The following is a 20,011-nucleotide window of genomic DNA, read 5'->3' as shown; positions in this document are numbered from 1 at the left end:
AAACTCTTTAAACTTAAAAATAAGATTAGGGATTATAGCAGCTTTAAATGTTAGATGATTGACAGTGTCTAATCTGAATTTGGCTATTCATGCTCATAGCAATGAGTAAAGTGTCCTCCTGAAAAACAACTTAATAATATAAAAATAATTGTGTTAACTTATGCAAACTGTATGTAAAGATATGAACAGATAGCATTTGCTACTTCCGTTCCTTTTTGATGAACGAGGGAGAGATAAGGGGAGATATGCAATTAATTCACAAAATATACATCTGTTCTTTAGCTCTTACCAGCAACTATGATTGATCAAAGTTGGTGTGGTGCGTGTTAGCATTTTTGTGTGTATGCAGTGCTATATCCGATAAGGTGGTGTAAAAAAGCACAATTAGAAATCACTTTGTGGCCGTGGCACAGTTGCCCAAAGTGTCTTTGAGTAGAAATTTCTTTACACAGAACAAAATGCACTTATTGATTTTGAGACTGCTCGTATCAGAACCAGAACTAGAAATGGCTCCTGGCATTTCACCCCATCCTGCTTTTATGAGTTTGGCTCTTGACATTCTCACACCGTTGTTTTTGCCTCACCGGACAAAGAATCACACACTTTAATGTGAAAAGGAATAATGTTTATTTTTGACCTTCTCATCGACTTATCTCAGACAACAGTGATGCAAGCACTCGTCAAATGTCCACGGAGACGCAACGTATAACACCATGGCCATAAAGTTTATATGGAAACATTAAATTAAGCACTAGGTATTTGCATCAGACACATCGAAAATATACAGTTCAATTAATTGCCAAGGAAACACATAATTAAAGAATAGATTATTTGTCCCCATACTTGTTAAGTGTACCAGGTGCTGAAACAAAGCAACACAGAGAAATACAAATATTTGTATTTACACTGAGGACCGCCTTTTTATCACTGTTAAACATTATGACATAGAACAATATTGAATTACAGGACATACTGTAGTACTGACCATATTATTTTGGGATGGGTCTTGACCTTTTTGAGTATCAATGGCTGAATCTAATTTAGTATTGTCCCTTTTTTTTAAAACAGCAAGCCAATGAGTGAGGTGTAATCTGCGCCCCGCTGACATCATCAATGTGCAACGTCAAAGTCTGGGGACAAGCCCCAGTGCATGGCTGCCTAAATAAATGGTGTAATGGCAATGTAACTGAACTTTTCCAACAATATGTTGCATGTAGATTTGATTAAATAAGAGCTCAGTGTAAAAACGGCATGTGAAATTGAACATTTTGACTCTTTGTGAAAAGCAAAAGAATGGTTCCGGAGTATTGTCACACCTGCACAAATGTCTCACTAAAGAAGCTTTGTTGTATAGAAACAGTCAAATGTGCATTTTCTACCCCCTAGCTCCAATAATAACCAGGGGCTATGAACGTAACACAACTCACATATAATGTAACACATGAACTACTAATGGCAGGGCTTATCTGGCTGCCAAAAAAGAAAGTCAATTAACAGTCAAACAGAACACAACACTTTCCCAATATGAATGCATGTTAACTGCACCAACATTAATTTTAAGCTACAAAAGCATGAATAAAGTATGAACAATGTGCAAAAACAAGGTCTACATTTAAGGGAGTCTTGCATTTAATATTATCATATTTCTATTTCCTCTCTTTCACTTTTAAAAAATAATTGTATTAACTTATGTAAAACTTATGTAAATACATTGAACAGACAGCATTGGCTACTTTGGTTCCTTTTTAATAAACGAGGAAGAGATAAGGGGAGGTATGCAATTCATTTACAAAATATACATCTGTTCTTCAGCTCTTTCCAGCAACTATGATTGATTAAAGTTGGTGTGGCGAGTGTTGCCATGTTTGTGTGTATGCAGTGTATGTGTGTACGTTCTGAGTTTTTCAAAGTGCTATATCCGAAAAGTTGGTGAAAAAAAGGAAAACTAGAAATCGATGTGTGGCTTGTTTCCTAGTTGTCGTGGTACAAATGCACCCACCATGGCCCAAAGTGCCTTTGAGTAGAGATTTCTGGCTCAACTCTGTCCGTTTGTCTGGTTTCTCCTGGCTTGCTGTCATCCTGAAAATGTTTTCTCTAGGCGTCAGATATGACATGAAGCAGTGCCATATTTGCTATAAGAAATAATAGTTAACAACTGAAAATCACTTTTGTGGAAGCTTTATGAGACACTCCAGACATCTTTCTTTTCTTCGCATGTTAGAGCTGCACTGGGTATTTTGATTTTATTTGTCTGTTGCAAGTGTTTCTTTTATATGGAATGTGAAAGTGGTGTTATTAGGCAAGAGCCAGACTGTGATGGCACATTCCAAAGAAAAAACATGAGGCAGTAGCCGTGTTTCCATTTGATTGTCAAGCAAACTTTTGAAATGTTGCAACAAAGAAATGAAAAGAAATGCAACTAGTTTGGAAGGAATAACCTACGCCACAGCATAGTTTGGTCAGAAGTTGGCGCTATAGGCTACGCCAATACTGAGTGGAATAGACCAATTAAAAAAAGAGGTCTTAAGGACTTTGGTTCAGTTGTGGAAGTTTGAATTGTTCTTTTATGTCAGCTATAGTATTAGTCATGTTGCATGCTGTCCAGAGTGGTCTTGAGACTGTGATAACTTATCCGTCAAAGGCGTTTAATTTCATCAACTCTTTTTCCAGCGAACTTAAAAATGAACGCTTTTTTTTTCAAAATCAAGTAAGCACTAACATTTTGCTATTTAAATACAATTTTACTAATGGGATACTTCAAAATGTGCTTTAAATTGTGTGAATGGAAACACAGCTACTAGCAAGTTTTTAGGACAGAGTGCTGCTGTTAAGGATTTCACCCATTGCTTTGCCACCATCTCTGTAAAGGTGCGCATGGCCAGAATTTAGGTACATCGAGCAGATCTGTATGAATTAAAAAAGGATGGGATACCCTTCCGTTCTCCATCCAAAGATGCTTATTTCACAAAGCCTACCTAGTGCAGCTTTAAGATAATTAAGACCAGTAAATGCTGATTTATTCTCGTCTCTCTGTAGTTTTCAGTTGTCGGGCTCAATTCCCTCTAGATGGTCAGGGATGGGTAGACCAGTGAGAATCGTCAGACACTTATTCCACACGTTGAACACGGGACACACAGGCTGGACGAAGGAGACGTGGAACGTGTGCAGGTGCTGGGAGCCCACAGCGTCGTAGAAGGTCACGTAACCGGCGTCGTAGTCTAACAGGACCCCTACGCGTCGCAGGTGGGGCGAGGGCTCGATGGCCAGCTCTTTGCTGTTGTGGCGAACCACCCAGGAATTGTTGCAGCGGCAGAGCACCCAGGAGGCCGAGTTCTTGCCGATCCACTCGTGCTTGGGGGCTGACTTGTAGGCTATACCCACGGCGTACCTGGGGAGGAGTGGAAGATTCTGTTTTCCTTGAACCGTTACTCAAACAGTCTCAAATTCTGACTAGAGATATGTGGGTCAGCAAAACTCACCATGTGCTCCCTCCAATTAAAGCCTCCCAGTAGTGACGGCCGCTGTCGATGTAGACATTCCCCACCACGCCGTAGCTGTTCTGGCTTGAGAAACGCTCCTGGCTGTGGCCTTTCTTGGACGTAGTTTCATCCCGCTCCACTGTCAGGTTATCGTGGGATACCTTGAGCTTCTTGTGGGCAGATTTTGGGTCCAGCTTGAAAGGCTGGCCTGGTAGAGAAGAAGGAGGGAATGGAAAAGAATTTGAAATGTGCAGAGATCTATAACGGGAGATCTATAACTGGTATTATTCACAGAACAACCAATAAGCTACTTCTGCATGAGCTTTTAAATATGTATTTTCATTTCAGTCTATCCAATACGTTCATATTCAGTCTTCTTGTGCTTACTGTTGGTCTTCAGAGTCCCTGGTTCACTGCTCCTACTTCCCGCTTGGTTAATGGCCTTGACAACAAAGATATACTTGGTGCCGCTCTGCAAACCATGCACTGTGTAGTGGTTCTGCTTGATGTTGGGAACAATCATCCAGCTCTCCAACGAGTTACACAGACCTAGGAGGAAGGGAGAAAGGAGAGTGAGATAAGCAGAATGAGGCATAGATGCGAGGGGGGGTTGGGATATAGCACACAGTCAGTTATTTTTATAAATGTATTATTTGTTCAAGTTTGTTTAAGGTTCCTGAAAAATAAATTGTATTCAGAGCAAATATTATGTGCTTTATCTTAAGGACAAATTATGCAAAGTAACATTAGTAAAATGTATATAATAACTGCAGACACTTTCAGAGAAACATCACCGAAACAGGGGAAAAGTATTTGCTTCAGAGTTTCCTGGAGAGGAGTGATGTACAATAAAGCTGTGAGGAAGGACAGTGTATTTCACGATTGGATATGTGTGAGCCTGTGGCAGACAGGGCAGGTGAGAGGGTGTAAAAAGGCACAAGAGGATGGCATTCACACCTCGTTGGCTTAATATATGCACTCTGTACTCTCTGCTCTGTGCATGCTTCTATGCAGTGGCACTACGGTACTGCAGCACCAGCTCCTAAAATATGTGTGTGTGTGTGTGTGTGTGTGTGTGTGTGTGTGTGTGTGTGTGTGTGTGTGTGTGTGTGTGTGTGTGTGTGTGTGTGTGTGTGTGTGTGTGTGTGTGTGTGTGTGTGTGTGTGTGTGTGTGTGTGTGTTTTCCTTCCATGTTATGGCTTTGTTCGCAGGAAGGTATCGTGCTGTTCTCTGTCCACCACCCAGAAGTGAAACTCATCTTTCTTTATAAGGGTTCTGCAACTTTTTAATATAAGCCAGAACATTGAAGGTCACATGTAATGCGAGCGCCAGTTTCTACCAATAAATAAAATAGTTGTCACATCATGAGTGCCTTTTTTCTATTGATTGAGCATTTTGATACTTTTACAGTATTTATATAGCACCTCGACCAGCTTTGTTATAAAAAAAGACATGGAAATGTGACTTTTTAAAATATGGAATGGATTATTTCTTGTGTGTTGTGGCAAAATTTGAATCCTGTGGAAGACATAGGGCCTCTATAAGTAACAATAAAACCACTTTATACAGAGGCAATGCCAATGCATTGAACGTTAGTCGTTGCAAATATGCTTATAGTATGAAAAATTAGGATTGATGTAATAAAAAACTTGAGATTTATAGGTTTATATAACCCCATAAAATCCAAAAAACTACTAAATATGCATTTATTTTAGTTCTAACCAACCACAACACTAATCAAAAGTGGGATTAAGACAAATGAGGCCGTTGTGATTAAAGCACCACGCTGTGTAAGTAAAGTTAACAGTCAAAACCATTAAAGTAAGTACTGCTATTATTCCTACTGGTATACGCTTTTAAAGTAAATACATTAAACACACACACACACACAAACTCTTTATCCAATTATCATAACACATTTCCCACAGGACATCCCAGCCAGAAAGCTGCACTAAACAATTAAGCATGTTGTTTTTGTGTTGTTTTTTATTATTATTATTAAAACAACATTAGAAGACTGTCACTTCTCGCATAGTGATTCATCTGAATTGCCCCGGGGGGAATTTTCGGGTGTGTGATTCAGATGCCAACAGCAACACCTCCTGACATTATCGGATGTGAAAACAGAGGGTGAGAAAAAGCACAGCGTCTCGGTGAAAAGAAGCAGACAGGGATGTGAAAGCAAGAGGGGAATAAATGTCACATTAGCTTAATGACTCAGTTCTAAAAATGCTTTCAACTGTAAAGTAATGAGGAGGTATTGGCAAAGGTGTAAACTCTGGAAGATTGGAAGAAAGATAAAAAAGAAGGAATGAGTCTCAGAGCATAAAGACTCAGTCAGTGCTTCTTCTCCAATGTAAGAACTCAACAGAAGTTTCGCCTTGTACTGAGGGCTCTACACGTGAATTCTCTGCTGCGCTGTCTATTGTCAAATTTCATTCACCTTTCATCCGTCACACACTACAGTGTCTTGATGTGTGAAAACATCTGAGGGTGACAGACAGTAGCATAAATTCTAGAGGCTACACTTCGGGAGGTTTCCCCTTCCCCTCCCAGCTGCCTTAGGGGAGCTAATGGCCAAAAGCAGAGCAGCATGAATGTACTTGAGTAGATCTCAGGTCTGTGAATAGTCTTTAAATGGTAAAAAGCTATTTGAATTATTTGAATTTGTATACTTATATTTATCTAGTCAACTGCTCAAATATGATGTTAATTGCATTTGTCATGGTTGAAGTGCTGTTTAAAAGCACTCTACGTTTGTCTAAATTGCCATTACCTTGCCACCTAAAGTTTAACTATTCTGTCTGTAGCAACTGACGTATTCATCCAGTTGGCATTATTTTTCAGTCCTCAGGAAAGCAACAGTAGTGCCTTGCTGATTTAATTTAATTTATTTTATTTGTATTTATTGTCAATCTCTTGCATGCATGCCATTTTCATGGTAATTTTTCTGCCACTATTTTTCTGACCGTCAGACAAAGTCACCACTATTAATTGCACCTAGTATATTGCACCACATCTATTTGAAACTGGGTCTGTTTGATCATGGCAAAAATCTGAATCAGGATTATTATTTGTTCAATATCAAGATTGTGATTATTTAACACGGTTTCTCGATGACAACCGGAAAATAATTCCACTGAAAATAAAATTTAAATAAATGTAAACAAGAGATAAATGCATAATAAATAAACACAAGACAGAAGGAGAGCATCTTTGTGAGACAGAATGAGGCTCTTTAATTGTATTAACTTGCTCTCATGATCATCTGAAGCCAATAGTGTAATTGAAAATGAAATTTGACAAATCACCAGACCTATTTAAAACACCAGACTACAAAATCCTTTTTCAGCCACACATACTTACTGGCAATGTTAGACTGTCCAGTGAAGATGGCGTACTGGAGCTCATAGGACACAACAGTGAACTCATCATCAGACGTCCAGTGTACAGAGATGGTGTCATAGGAAGCTGTGCACAGCTCTTCCCTAATGCACGGAGCACTCGGAGCTGCAGAGGAGGTAAAAAGTAATGTCATCCAACAAGATCAAATGCTGATAATTCCAGTTAAATAAAGCTGCAATTAACACTTTTTTTTTTATAAAACAGTAGCCCAGATTGACCTTGTACATGTTCATTTGGCTCCATTCATGAGTGCAAATGCTTCTTTACACACAGGACTGCAGATGTTCTTTCCACTACAGTGGTAGGTTGAACAATGCAGAAAAGAAATAATGAAATATTTAGCCAAAAAGCAGCTCACATTAACACAGCGGTGAATAAATATCACAAACCTTTTAGCAGTAACAACTGTATGTCTTTATATAACCAGATAGGATCTGTGTTTTTAACACTCAGGTATCCCTGATTCATTATCTCTGTATTATGTTATAGTTCTATATCATTGTTCTTGTTTTCAAATGATCAATTCGTCTGTAGAAAGAATACGGACTGAGGTAAGAAACAAAGATACAAAGGCACAGCTTAAATTGATTTTAAAGCCACTTCCTATCTCTTTCTGTGCTTGTCACTCTCCTTCTGCCATGAGTGGCTGCCCATAGTGGAGTGATTCAGACTGATTCACTTTGTGAAAAGGCCCTCCAGCGAAGCCCTCATGCATCACAGAGAATGAAACGAGCGAGCCATTTCCATAGACCTTCAAATCCACTACACACGATGTCTTGTTTTCATCCCTTGCATGCTCATAATTCACACGGTGACATTTTGATGGGTCCTTCCAAATGGGACAACAGAAATGAATGTCGAAAATTAATTTTGGAGTTGATAAACTGGGGAGTGCTCCCTTTAAATGCAGCGCTTGAAGACAGCAGAGACTTCAAAAGAGTTAAAGAAAATAACAAAAGCAGATTTTAAAGCTGGGATAAAATTGTAATTAAACGCAAAGGTATGTTTCATGGTCGGCGGGGAACTGAATTAAAGGGCTAGGCTGTAGAGCCAACAAAAAAACATAAGGGATTTAGCTTGTGATTTTAACCTTGAAGAAAGTGATAACAGTGTTTGTGGTGAATTAGTTGGAATGCCCACTGGTTTTGACTTCAAATAATTTCACAATTGCTAACACCCCTTGGAAATCCAAAAATGAAATAGAGGTTCCAGTCTAATACGCATTTGCGAATAAGTCTGGTGATGCCAGGCTATCCAGAGGGAGCTGAAGTTGGTAAATGTCCCTTTTGAATTTGATGAAAACGTGAAGGTTTACCTGTAAGGTAATCCAGATTCTCCAGCAACTTCTTCTCTCTGGTGAAGTCCAGGGCAACAGTGTCGAAGGTGTCTGTTAGGTGTATCTCCGGGATCAGCACTTGAGTTGATGCAGTTGCCATGGAAACCCTAGATCATTACCAATAAGAAATTTAACTTGCTTTATTTCTGCAAGCGTTTATACAGCGTATCATTATTTATGGGAAACTCCTTCTGTAGAAACAAGCTATTTTATCATAATTAACTGATATAAAGCTTTAACAAACTGCTCAATAGTTAATCAGTTAAAATACTAAGTCTCAATTGAATCCCCCCCGTAATTTGTGAGACTTCACATTCAATTCTTATTAAAACTACCTTTGCCTGAATGATTGATAATAATTTCTTTATATAACATTCACTCCTGAGGAGGCACATTGTAGACACCTTGTTTTGTTCTCTATTGTCAAATAAATTAGTCAGAAAGCTTGAACAGGGAGTGGAATAAGATTAGGCTAAACAAAAGAAGTATTCCCTCTCTACTTGTCTTTGCTGTGGGGCAATCTGAGTACACACAGTTCTCAAATTGTTTCTCAACATAATTGTGTGCACTGTTTGCCCTTTACCTTAAGCTCGACCTTGGTTTGCTAAACTGAATAATTCTAACAGCTAGTGCGTGGGCTGTCTGACCTCTCGTTGATGGTCTTGGCAGTCTGCAGGAAGCGAGCGTGGTCGGTTTCCTTCAGTGTCTGATCGGCCTGCGTGATGAGGGCGGAGGACCTCTCAATGCATTGCTTGCAGTTGGAGATCTGTTGGGCAAGCTTCCGAATCCTCTGTGCCTGGAAGGGGATATCAAAGAGAAGATGTTGTGGATCATTAGGGATGAGATAATCACAGCCGCTGGCAGGTAATGGCCCAAAAATATGAGGTTATATTGGTGCAAGGAGATGAATGTTAACAATTTGAAGTACACAAAAAGGTCGAATCCAGGGTTGACTGATGCAAAGTCATGTATTTCTTGATTGACATAAACATCAAGGATGATTCATTATAGGGCATGTCCATCCTGTTTAGCTTGACTTTCAGGGACTGGAAGATGATCTGTTTTGGCCTCTCTACTTGTTTCTGAGGTTTTGTTTAGAAGCCATGGATCTCTTGTAACTGTGAAGATAAATGAACTGTGACAGTTCAAGGTTAACTCTTTCAATCTATGCTGTAGAGCAAATAAAAGAAACCATGGGTGTGCAACTAAACTCAATATGCAAGTTCATGATGTGTAAAAAGAAAGAGAAACATGATCAAACTACATAAGTTAAGCTTAACCCATGTCCCTGTTAATACTACATTTCCTATCGCTTTATTGTGCAAATCTGGAATTTCATTTCCTCTCCTTAGCCCCCCCCCCCAGTTTCATTTCATCTCTCTACCGTTTGAGCAGAGATGCTAAGAGACAGATTGAGGTCAGTGTTTGGATTGAGGTTAAAGGACATTTCATCAGCGGTTTGGCTCGTAATGAAGCCAAAGCACTGTAATCCCGGCCCAAATCCACTGAAAGTTGCAAAATCCTCATTGTGTTAAAAAAAATAAAGAGGACTAACAGAAACTTGGTCTCAGAGAAGAGCTTTTTGAGTAGTTATTGATCATGATCGAGCAGTCCACCAAAAAGCATTCATTGAAATCTGTTGGCCTAAAGAGAAATATCTCTTTCCATCTTACTGAAAGCTCACATTAGACAGTGGGAAAAAACTAAATTCCTGGTGGGTTCCAAGTCTCATTAGATGCCGCTTTAAAAAAGTCATCCGGGTTTATTACGCTCACCATCCCATATGCTGTGGGATGTACTTTTGGCCAGTCTGTCTGTTTTTCCCGTCTGTTTCGGAATCTGTTGAAGGGTTTGCATTTTAGCCAGCTGAACAGTTTGCCAGCTGATCACGATATAAGGTCAAGTGGCTGTAAACAAGTATTGCATTTGACATAAAAATAGGGATTGATGGCAACTTGGACTGTACTATAATAGCAATATAATAGGGATGAATAAAGGTTATGACATTAGCATTCTGTTGCAATTCAAACACTTTTACTGTGAACCCCTGTCACATAGATACTGAGTGCACCACGTTTGAACATTACAGTGAATGATATGAAGCAAAAGATGGGCATAAAAAACAGCAAAATAAGATCAATGGTATGTGCTCTCACACTCCTCCCCCCTGTTGAGCGTTCACCTCACCTTCCCCTCCTTGATCTTGCTGCCAATGATCTGCCTCCTCTGCTGAATAATGTCAATCAGGACATCACACTCCTCCAGGAGCTTGCCCTCCTGGCGGGACGCGTTCACCTGAGATAAACAAAGAGATTGATGTATGCTGGCGATATAGAGGAATCTGAGTTTATTCACTCTGCATCATGTCGGCCAAGGGACAGGATGCCATTTTCATCCATCAGCCGACCCTCCCGTCTGAAGCAAACACTCTAGGAAGATGAGGCATATTGAGCCATTTTTTCTCCGGCTGGCTTGAGTGATGAGTGACATGTAAAATAAGCAAGAGCTCTGTGGCTGTTGGAGAGCAAACATGACACTCAACAATATGCTGAAGAACTAGACTGTAGCCTCTTTTACACATGTACTGCAACCCTGAACTTAGCTAGACATTACCTGGAGTACTAAACCCTCCCAGCTCTCCAGGAAAAAGTCCATGTAGCGTCCGATTGAGCCCATTTGGGAATAGAGCAGGTCATCGTCTGGAGAGTTCTCAGCGATTGAGTGGTCACGTTATTAATCACGTGGCTCATGAAACCGGAAGAAAACAAACACCCGGGGTTAAAAAAGGAGTCATTTACACTGAAGATGCCAACGAAAATGTTGAACTAAAGAGACGACGAGATTTGGTAACAGCAAAGCTGGAATCGTCTGCGAATGGCAGGGGACTCTGTTGTTTTATGACCAAATGAACAAACTGGCTACATGATCACAGTGTAATCCGCATCATGCCCTACCTCCCCACAATAGAATTCAATCTGTTGCTTTTAATAGACACGAAAATGAGTGTTGTGAGACTCTTCAGATCTCAGTGTTGATGAAAAATGAAAATGATTGATACGTGTTGGAAATTTCAATTTACTGTAACCATTGTATAGGGAATAGTGAATGAGTGAGCAAGGGAGCGCTTTTGGATACAGCTAAGGAGTAGCCCTCATTCCCTTGATAGCCATTTAGAATTTTCAGAAATCCTACTGATTGGTGCACATGGTTTTTATATTACACTTTAGAAGGTAGAAATTAGCTAACATACCAACCTGTCCTAACTTTATATAAAAGCATTTTTTTTTTGTGGCAGGATGTTCAAACATCTGCTTGGCTCAGATTTTAATTTAATTTAGTTGGAAGGTGTTTGGTAAAGTGCCGTGTTGATTACATTTAGGGTTGTTCTGCCATGAGGGTATTTAGAAGAAAAATCCAGATGCGTTCTCTGAGGTGCTTGTTTCACTTGGAACCTTTACAGCCTAAGAAGACTATAAAAGTTGTTCAACCCCAATTATAAGACCACAGGTCCTAACATAATGTGTAATTTTTCATTGTGGTCATTTCCTAGCACTTCTTTCAGCACGTTGTAAATTGTTTTCTTGCCACGGCATAGCGGTACCACAGGGTGCAATGAAAGGAAAGTCTGCTGCGAGTGTTGCCAAGCCAACAAGTTATTCATACACGCTCTCTTACACACATGCATGTTGACAGGCATTTTAATAATGAAATCATGGGGAGTCATTTTCCTTTCCTCCACAGAGGCAAACTAAGCTAGTAAGGACTTCCTCAATACCCTTAACATTGGCTCCTAATCAGCATTTATGTGCTTTCCTGGGCCCGTGTGTCCAACAGAAACAATTTGCCACCTGGATTACATCACAGTGCTTACAGTACGTGAGACATGTTAAGCTGAAAGCCTTAGCTCTGCTGTAGAGAACAACGGCAGCATATCTGCCTTTTCAACACTGCTAATTGGTTCCTTCGACATCACTGTGGCGGCTCTGGGGAAGCTTGTGATGTATAACTACTAACTCTGTGAAAAGCTTGTGTATATGTTATCTCTTTGTGGCAGTTTGTAGACAATTAGAATACTTATATAATGGGGTTTGGATGTAGAAGCTTCTCTGAATATTAACCACAAACACACATTGGAGTGTGTTTTTTATTGGGGGGGGGGGGGGGGGCGCGTCTCCAGCTGATTTAGTTAATTTGGCTGTTTGTGTTTTTAATGCACCATTGAGTCATGAATAGTTTCCAACAACTGATACAAACAACAATAAAACTAAAAATGGAACTGTAATGAAACTTTTCTTGGCACTGTCTCTGACATTTCATGACTGTTAATCTCAAGAACTCAGTGTGATTAAAGATGACGACCTCCCATATTGCTCATCTGACTGGAACAACCGCCCACAAGGCTGCATGGACACATACTGTGGTCACTCTGCATCCAAATGTGAGCATTTAAGTCAGAAAACATATTTTCAAAGTAGAGTAAAACATTATAATGGTCAATCTGTGGGTCGATGGACACTCACACACACACACACACACACACACACACACACACACACACACAGACACACACACGCAGTTTGTGACCAGAGCACATCATGTTCTATGTTAAGATGTGGAGCATATAATGACTGTAGGCAGAGCCCTCTGGAGCATATGATCGGTATGACAGGGACATTAAGTGATTCATTAGCCACAGAAACACACACACATACTAAAACAACTGAGTCCTTGGGGATATTTAAACTTTGGGAAAGGCACATGAGCCAGATTTTGCACAAGGGAGGCGACTTTAAACTTTACAAGACTAACTAATATAGTCACTGTCACGATGCCTGTTTGTGCAGCATTAAGCTGGTATTTTCTCTGGCTTTTGCTACAGTATAAGCATCACTTGGAATCATTTGCTCTATTGCATTTTTATAAATAAACTATGATTTTGTGCGATATGTGCCAAAATCTTCTTGCCAGCTATAGTTCATATCTTGATAACGGTATACTGTATATAACAAAATAGCAAATACTTTTCTCATTTTATTAAGAACTTTAGTTCGAAATGAACATAACATACAAGAATCTAAACAGAAAGTGCAGTCAAAATAACATAAATATTGACCTAACGCAGTCCGACCGCTGGTTTTTCAACTTCGCAATTCAAATGATACAGAAATATATATATATATATATATATATATATATATATATACAAAATACTTTTTTATATGGTTTTGATGATATATCCTTCCTGATTTTATCGATTTTATCTCGAGTGTATCATGATATCTGCTGAAATCACGGGTTAGGTAATACAGTTGATGTTAATCTCATTGAACTGTGTGGTAATGTAAAGTTTGATTATAAAACAACAACTGCAATTTTCAGACGATATTCCCTCAGTATTTCACATAACATTTTCTAAAGGGTTATTATACTTATTAGTTATTGTTAAAAAAAGATTGTTAGAAAATGTAACTGTAAATCTCCGAGTTTTTCCATGATATCAGTTCCATTTAAAGACAATAAATTATCACCCAGCTCGAAAACAAACTAATTCAAACTACCTGAAACGACTCCTCTTTGATTCTATAGGATTAAATCATGCATTGGACTCAAACAGAGAATGTTGCAAATATTGTGTGGTATTAAATTCTGGCAATTGCAGCATCTGGATTTTATTATCCGACATTGTGCCAGCTGATAAAGAGGTGCTGGGATTTGACATAATGTGGTGCGGCTGTATGAAATTGAGGATATGGTTAGACCACAGCACAGATAGTGACTCAGAGGAACTGGATGTGAGCTTGCAATCTTTTCAATCACCCATGCGTTATTCAATTCAAGTTTTCTCTGCTAACACTTTTTATACATGTGGAATCTCAGAGATGTCATCTTCATCTCCAGAGAAATGTTGGCATGGATGAACCCGATGTGAAATATAGAGAAATCTGCACGTGTTATGCTTTAACTGACCCTCTTTTTTTCTAGTTCTGTTTTTAGCACTGTCAGATTTATTTTTGGCCTCCAAGTCCCATGCTCTATTTGTACAAAATTACTTTTCTCACCTTAAAAGAATGTGTTATCACTGTACGCTCCACAAGCTATTTCAGCATTATGTGAAGTTGTGACCGCAATGCACCGGGGGAAAATAGGTCAAGAGTGTTATGTCCCTTCATATTTGCATCATTTATTCATTTCTGACTTTTTTTTAACTAGAATTTTTCCTGGTGTTGGTCCTTTTGTCACGATCGTAAGGATCAAGGAATGTGTTGGTTTTTTTTTTTTTAAATATAAAATTCCTGCATCATCGACATTTCTCAAGCTTAGCTCATAAAAAAACATCTGTGCGTGCTGGTGACACAAAAACACACTTGCAAAATATGCACTCAGCACTTTAGCGATAAATAAATAAATACATTTAAATCTCCTTAACAAATAGCAATCCTCTACCCTTGCAGTTTGAAAAGGCCTTGCCAGGCAGAGAGGCTGTTCTCCATTATTTCCAAGCAAAGATGTCACTGCATTTGAACCCTGTGGCATTGCTTTATTTAAAGCTTCTTATTGTGCCTGCGTAACATGAACTGGCAGGCTGAGCACAGTATTTCCTTCAGAAGAGCTCACAGACATCCACATGCTTTATTGTCCCAATAATAAATATATTGGACCAAACCAGATGTTTTACAAAAATTGAAGGTGTTTGCGAAACAAAAAAAGTTTAAGTTTATACTTCGTGATGTTTTAAAAATGTTATATATAATGCAAAAGCTGTATTGGCTGTTGCTAAAGTCTGTATTGGCTGTTGCTAAAGAGAGAGCACAGAGTAAATAATACCAGATATAAATAAAACACAGCACAGTGACATGAAATTATTTAACATTGGTTTTGCATGTGGAATTAAATAGAGCTTAAGCTGCAGCGTCATGTTCATATCTGAAGTTTGACAATAAAAGAATACAGCGGTGCCGCAATTCGGTATTTTTCATAATGGACTATTGTTTTTGCCTATAAATCTTCAGAAAGCACAAGTTCACGAGCCAGAGAATAATAGATTTTTATCTGACGAACACTCAAAGAGTTTCCATTTACAGTTGAAAACAAATGAACCAAAAAATCAAATTAATTTGAGAAGCTAAAACCAGAGTACTGTTTTTCTCGATAAGTCATTAAAACAACTAATAAATGACAAATCCTCCAGCTCTAAAATACGTTTTCAAAGTGTATAAACATTTCATACAGCCTCAATAATGTTTTAGTTTAGCTGCTAACCATAGCTACATGCTAAGCTAAAGGATACAGTCTTTAGTCATTATTCAAATCACATAGGATATAAAAAACTGCAGGATAAAAAACTTTTTTGTAAAGTAATACAAATCTAAAATTTAATTTTGTACAATTATTACAATAATAGACAAATAACAGAAATATTGAATATGAGATCAACAGTGTATATAATATAATAAAATCCTTATAATATAGGTCAGTGGTGACCTCAGAGGACCAAAAGGACTCACCTCTACATGCTGACAAGTCTGGATCAGTTTCCCCATAAGAGACTCCAGCTCATTGTTTCTCTTGATCAAATTGCTCAGGTTGGAGTCCAGGGCTTGCTGTAGAAAACAGATTAAAAACAACAACACAGAGAGTGAGACACGAAAAAAAGAAATGGATGGGACATAAATACAAAGAACCAGATGTGGAGGGGGAGAGTGGTAAATCAAAGGAGAATAAATTCCTCTTCAGGTTTCTCTGCTTACACCAGCCAAAGAAGTTGTAGGACAACCTCAGGCGCTACATCACAAAACAAAAAAAGTTTTAAAGCAGCTGCATTCTAGTAAACACAAGAGAATGGGGAGAAAAAAATGTTTTTCAGCTTTTTCAATAGCAGCAAAGAGAAGCAGTGTTTTCCTTCAACTCTTCTTCTTCTTCTTCTTCTTCAAAAGCATCCCCAGAAGTTTCACCATTTACTCCTTCTTTCCAAAGAGGTGCGTTTAGGATCCAACGTACCTCAGAGCGTGGGTGATACCCCTCATCCCTGTACTGCCTCCTCATTCTGCCCCGTCTGAGCCTCCGACAGAGGAGCCTACTGTAGGAGAGGATGTGACTGGGACAGCCACTCCACTGAGCACCAAGCCGTGCGCAAACCCGGCCAAGCGGCAAATTAGGCATCAAAAGCTTTCCCTATGAGTGCACGCAGCAGCGCTCTCGGCTAACGAACCGGCAAACAGGTGACAGCACGTCAGCTCTGTCCCTTTACGCTCCTCCCTTACTTTTTTTTTCCTTCTCCCCCTCTTTTTTGCTGCTTTTCCTCCGCTGGGGCACAAGCTGTCTCCTTTACTTCCATGGCCATCGTATTATTGCCAACATCATATTATTGACAAACCAAGCGTGCTTAAGCCCCTCTGATGCCGCGTCTCCACTGTCGTGTTCAAAACTGCTTTCCAGGAGAATTTTAACACAGAATGCTGAGATTCCATGCATTTCTTGAACATTTTGTTAAGGGCCATTGAAGCATTAAAGATAGCTTTGCTGGGGAAGCCCAAATTTTTTAGTTTAAAATTTGTTAAAGGTCCCATATCATGGTGTTTTTAGGGCCATACTTACATGCTTACTTTGCATGCTTTGACGTTTAAAAAGCACATTTTTCTCATACTGTCTTTCTGAATATACCTGCCTGTAGCCCTTTAAGAAGCAGTGTAAATACAGCCAGGTTCTAATGTTTATGTTGAGGATTAAAAAGGAGTTACCCCAGAGGGAATAGTGAATGAACAACAGCAGTAAACACAGATAGAGATGGTTGGATTTGTGTGCCTTTGTGTGTGTGCGCTGTAGTGGCACTAGGGGCTTAATGGGTGGCCTTAATACCGCGATGACACACAAAATCAAAAGCGGCATAAAGGTCTGCTCGGAGAGTAATATGGAGCTGTCGTCGCCATTATCATCCACAGGGATAAAAATAAACTAAACCTCTTATAGGATGATGAGGAGAACAAGAATCACAACAATAAGCCAGAAGCTGCGTCATGTGCAGGTTGGTGTACGCAGCAAAATCCATGCATACTTAAACGCAACATAACGTTTTCAGTACATCTTGAAATACACTGTGACATGTACATGTACATGGAATTTAAGAAAATGAAACCTGCTGCCAGTCTCCATGCCTCCGTGCTTGTGTCGTTGCATGTGTTTTTTTGGTCAGAACTGGACATTGAAGGGGTTAACCCACATCTCCAGCATCCATGATGCCAAATAATATCAATCTCTTGGAGCTGAATTGACCACCCTCCTATCAAAGGTTATACACTCTCTGATCATTCTGCAAGTTTACCAGTATCTCTCCAACCCAGGTCCGGATTTATAACCTCAAAACCAGTGTCTGTGCAAAGGTAATCTCGGCTTTGAACCAACTAGACTAAACTGTGTTCATTTGATGAGTTTTCGATATACAGTAAGCCAATGGATTCAGATTAATTTAGCGTTGAGCTGCTTGGATGCAAAATATTCATATATTATGGCCAAACAAAGATAAAAAACTTTGAAAACAAGTGAAAGTGAGATCTAACCAAAATAGCCTGATATTACTGTTTATTGCCATAGGTGTTGCCAAAGGAATGGAAGACAGACCCTTGAGATTGTAACTAAGTTTTTTGGAGAAGTTTACTTTAAACCCCTTTCTAAGTTTTGACCAATTTGTTGCTGCATTTAAAAGGTTTACACTTGTATTGTGATTCCTCTTAGTTAGTCCTAGTTTACCAAGCCTGATGTTGCCTTCCCCACAGTGAGGCATACAGTGTATTAATTAACTACTGGTATCGCATTGGTACTCAGTATCAGATGTAAAGCTGCAAAGATTCAATAAAACGATTAGTTTCTTTCCTCCTGTATGCCAATAAACTGAATGTATTTTTGAGTTGTGGGCTTTCAGGACACAATTTTGGGCATTGGGAAACACTGATAGACTTTTTATCTTTATTTTCTCACATTTTATAGACCAAGCCACAAATAGGTTAATCAACAATGATAATACAATTCTAGTCACAGCCATAATCCTCTCATACCCAAATCCCAGTTATAAGTATTGAGGCCGAAAAAGTCTAATTCTGTCTCTAGTCTCTAATTAAGAGTTGCAAAAACAAAAGTGGCTTTGGACGTCACTGTGTGGATTAGACACCAACCACCTTGTCATTAAAGTTAAGGCATGGCAGGGTACTACTAATTTATTTTTTATTTTTTTGCATAGGAGTGGAAGCTGTATTCAGATCCATTACTTCAAAAGCAGCATCACACAAGCTAAAGTCTTTTTGGTGACCTCAAGGGGTCTTCTCACTTTGCTACAGTGAGGTACAAGTGCACTCCAGTGTGTCTCAGTACACTGTGACATCACTCTTGGTTGTGGTTACCTTTTAATGACACATGTACATAAAAATATACATCTCAGAGGTGGTGGCTAATAATGACGAGTTGGTCAATCTATCCACACAGTGACGTCCATGTTTTCTTGGCAGGAGAGAAAATTCCCCCGTGTCTCAACTGTGAGAGGCGAGACGAGTGATTAAGTCGCTTGAAATGTAAATATACGTCTAAAAATACGATTTATTTATTAAGTGTGGTCAGCTGACAGAGTTGAAGCAAGTTTTGTTTTTCAAAGGAAAGCTGGTTCCTTCCACAGCATCTGCTCTTAATCACTGGGAAGCTTTTTCTGCTGCAGCACACTCAGATCCTCTCACAGCTTCTTCTTCTGTCACCCGACAAGAATCCATTCTTTGAAACCGAGGCAAACGTTGCAAGCGTTTCATCACCTAACGTCTGCCTGTCGGCTTAAAAATAAAAGTTGGCTCTTGATGTTTTCTACCATTGTCATTAGTGTATGTACTGTTCAAGTGTGCAAGAACAGATGTGTGTGGAAGCTACCAGTGAGCTAAATCACCCTGAGGCAGCGCTGATAAGCTAAGAGTGTATGCATGGGGATCACATACTACCGTTGATGGAGACAGGTAAGCAAGTGAAGTGAAAACTTCAGATGAGCTGCATCTTTTTTTGGAGATTTACTGTGACACTGAGCAGGATTGTGTTCTTAGGAAACCTCACCGAACTGCCAGAATTTCACTTCATACTTTTCCCCGTTGCTCACATATGCGCATGTGATAGCGAACCCTTCTGATCTGGAAGCTGCTCAAAAACCCCCTAAAAAGTATGCCGACGTCCTAAAGGAGTGGAAAGAGTTAAAGAGGTGTGGGTAGAGGAAACACAGACCATATGATTCATCAATTACAGTGTGCCCAAATGTCGACACACATCCAAAGTACACTATATCTACCTCTTATTTCTAAGTCAGCATTGAACTGGATGTTCTGTATTTGATGGAGGGCCCACAGTGTTTGCTCGACACCCACTTTTCTACCAGTGAGCTCCTCCGTAAATTAGAAACAATATGTTTGTGTGTGGGTTTGTATTAGTCTGAGAGAAACAGAGAAAGCGAGAATGCGGCCCTAACTCAAAAACAAAGCATAGCTGAGAGGAAAAAAAAACTCAGCAACGACGGAACGCTGTGCTGGGGGAAATTAGAAAAGACAATAGTGTGGGTGTTTGACTGAGAGACAAAAAGACCCCAGGTAAAAGGAACATTCTGTGCAGAAAGACAGAAAGTAGACAGTGAGTGCTGCACCATCAATCCTCAAATAATAGCTGCAATTGAAGAGAGTAACAGGGTTTCTTTTGCAAAAAGGGGTGAAACTGGTGGGTCTCTCACAAAACTGACAATTTCAGGATACCTGATTTAACACTATGAATAGTGATTTAA

At 39.4% G+C, this 20,011-nt stretch overlaps 1 protein-coding gene across 2 annotated transcripts in view; it reads right to left on the bottom strand.

Annotated features, from left to right (window-relative positions):
* Nucleotides 1–697: 697 nt before the first annotated feature.
* LOC310964495 (E3 ubiquitin-protein ligase Midline-1-like) overlaps nt 698–20,011 on the bottom strand; it is a 39,991-nt gene continuing 20,677 nt past the window's right edge. For both annotated transcript variants that reach the window (XM_083937634.1, XM_083937633.1), the window contains exons 3-10: nt 15,726–15,821; nt 10,408–10,515; nt 8,868–9,016; nt 8,200–8,327; nt 6,846–6,989; nt 3,867–4,028; nt 3,480–3,687; nt 698–3,388 (exon numbers count right to left, since the gene is read on the bottom strand). In XM_083937634.1, the coding sequence (XP_083793760.1) occupies nt 3,040–3,388; nt 3,480–3,687; nt 3,867–4,028; nt 6,846–6,989; nt 8,200–8,327; nt 8,868–9,016; nt 10,408–10,515; nt 15,726–15,821 (1,344 nt within the window). In that variant the 3' untranslated portion in view covers nt 698–3,039. The remainder of the gene's footprint in view (nt 3,389–3,479; nt 3,688–3,866; nt 4,029–6,845; nt 6,990–8,199; nt 8,328–8,867; nt 9,017–10,407; nt 10,516–15,725; nt 15,822–20,011) is intronic.

This window comes from Echiichthys vipera, assembly GCF_963691815.1.
Source record: "Echiichthys vipera genome assembly, chromosome: 23".
NCBI classification, from domain to species: Eukaryota; Metazoa; Chordata; class Actinopteri; order Perciformes; family Trachinidae; genus Echiichthys; species Echiichthys vipera.
Note: the sequence above shows the minus strand (reverse complement) of the source record. Positions and strands in the feature narration are given on the sequence as shown.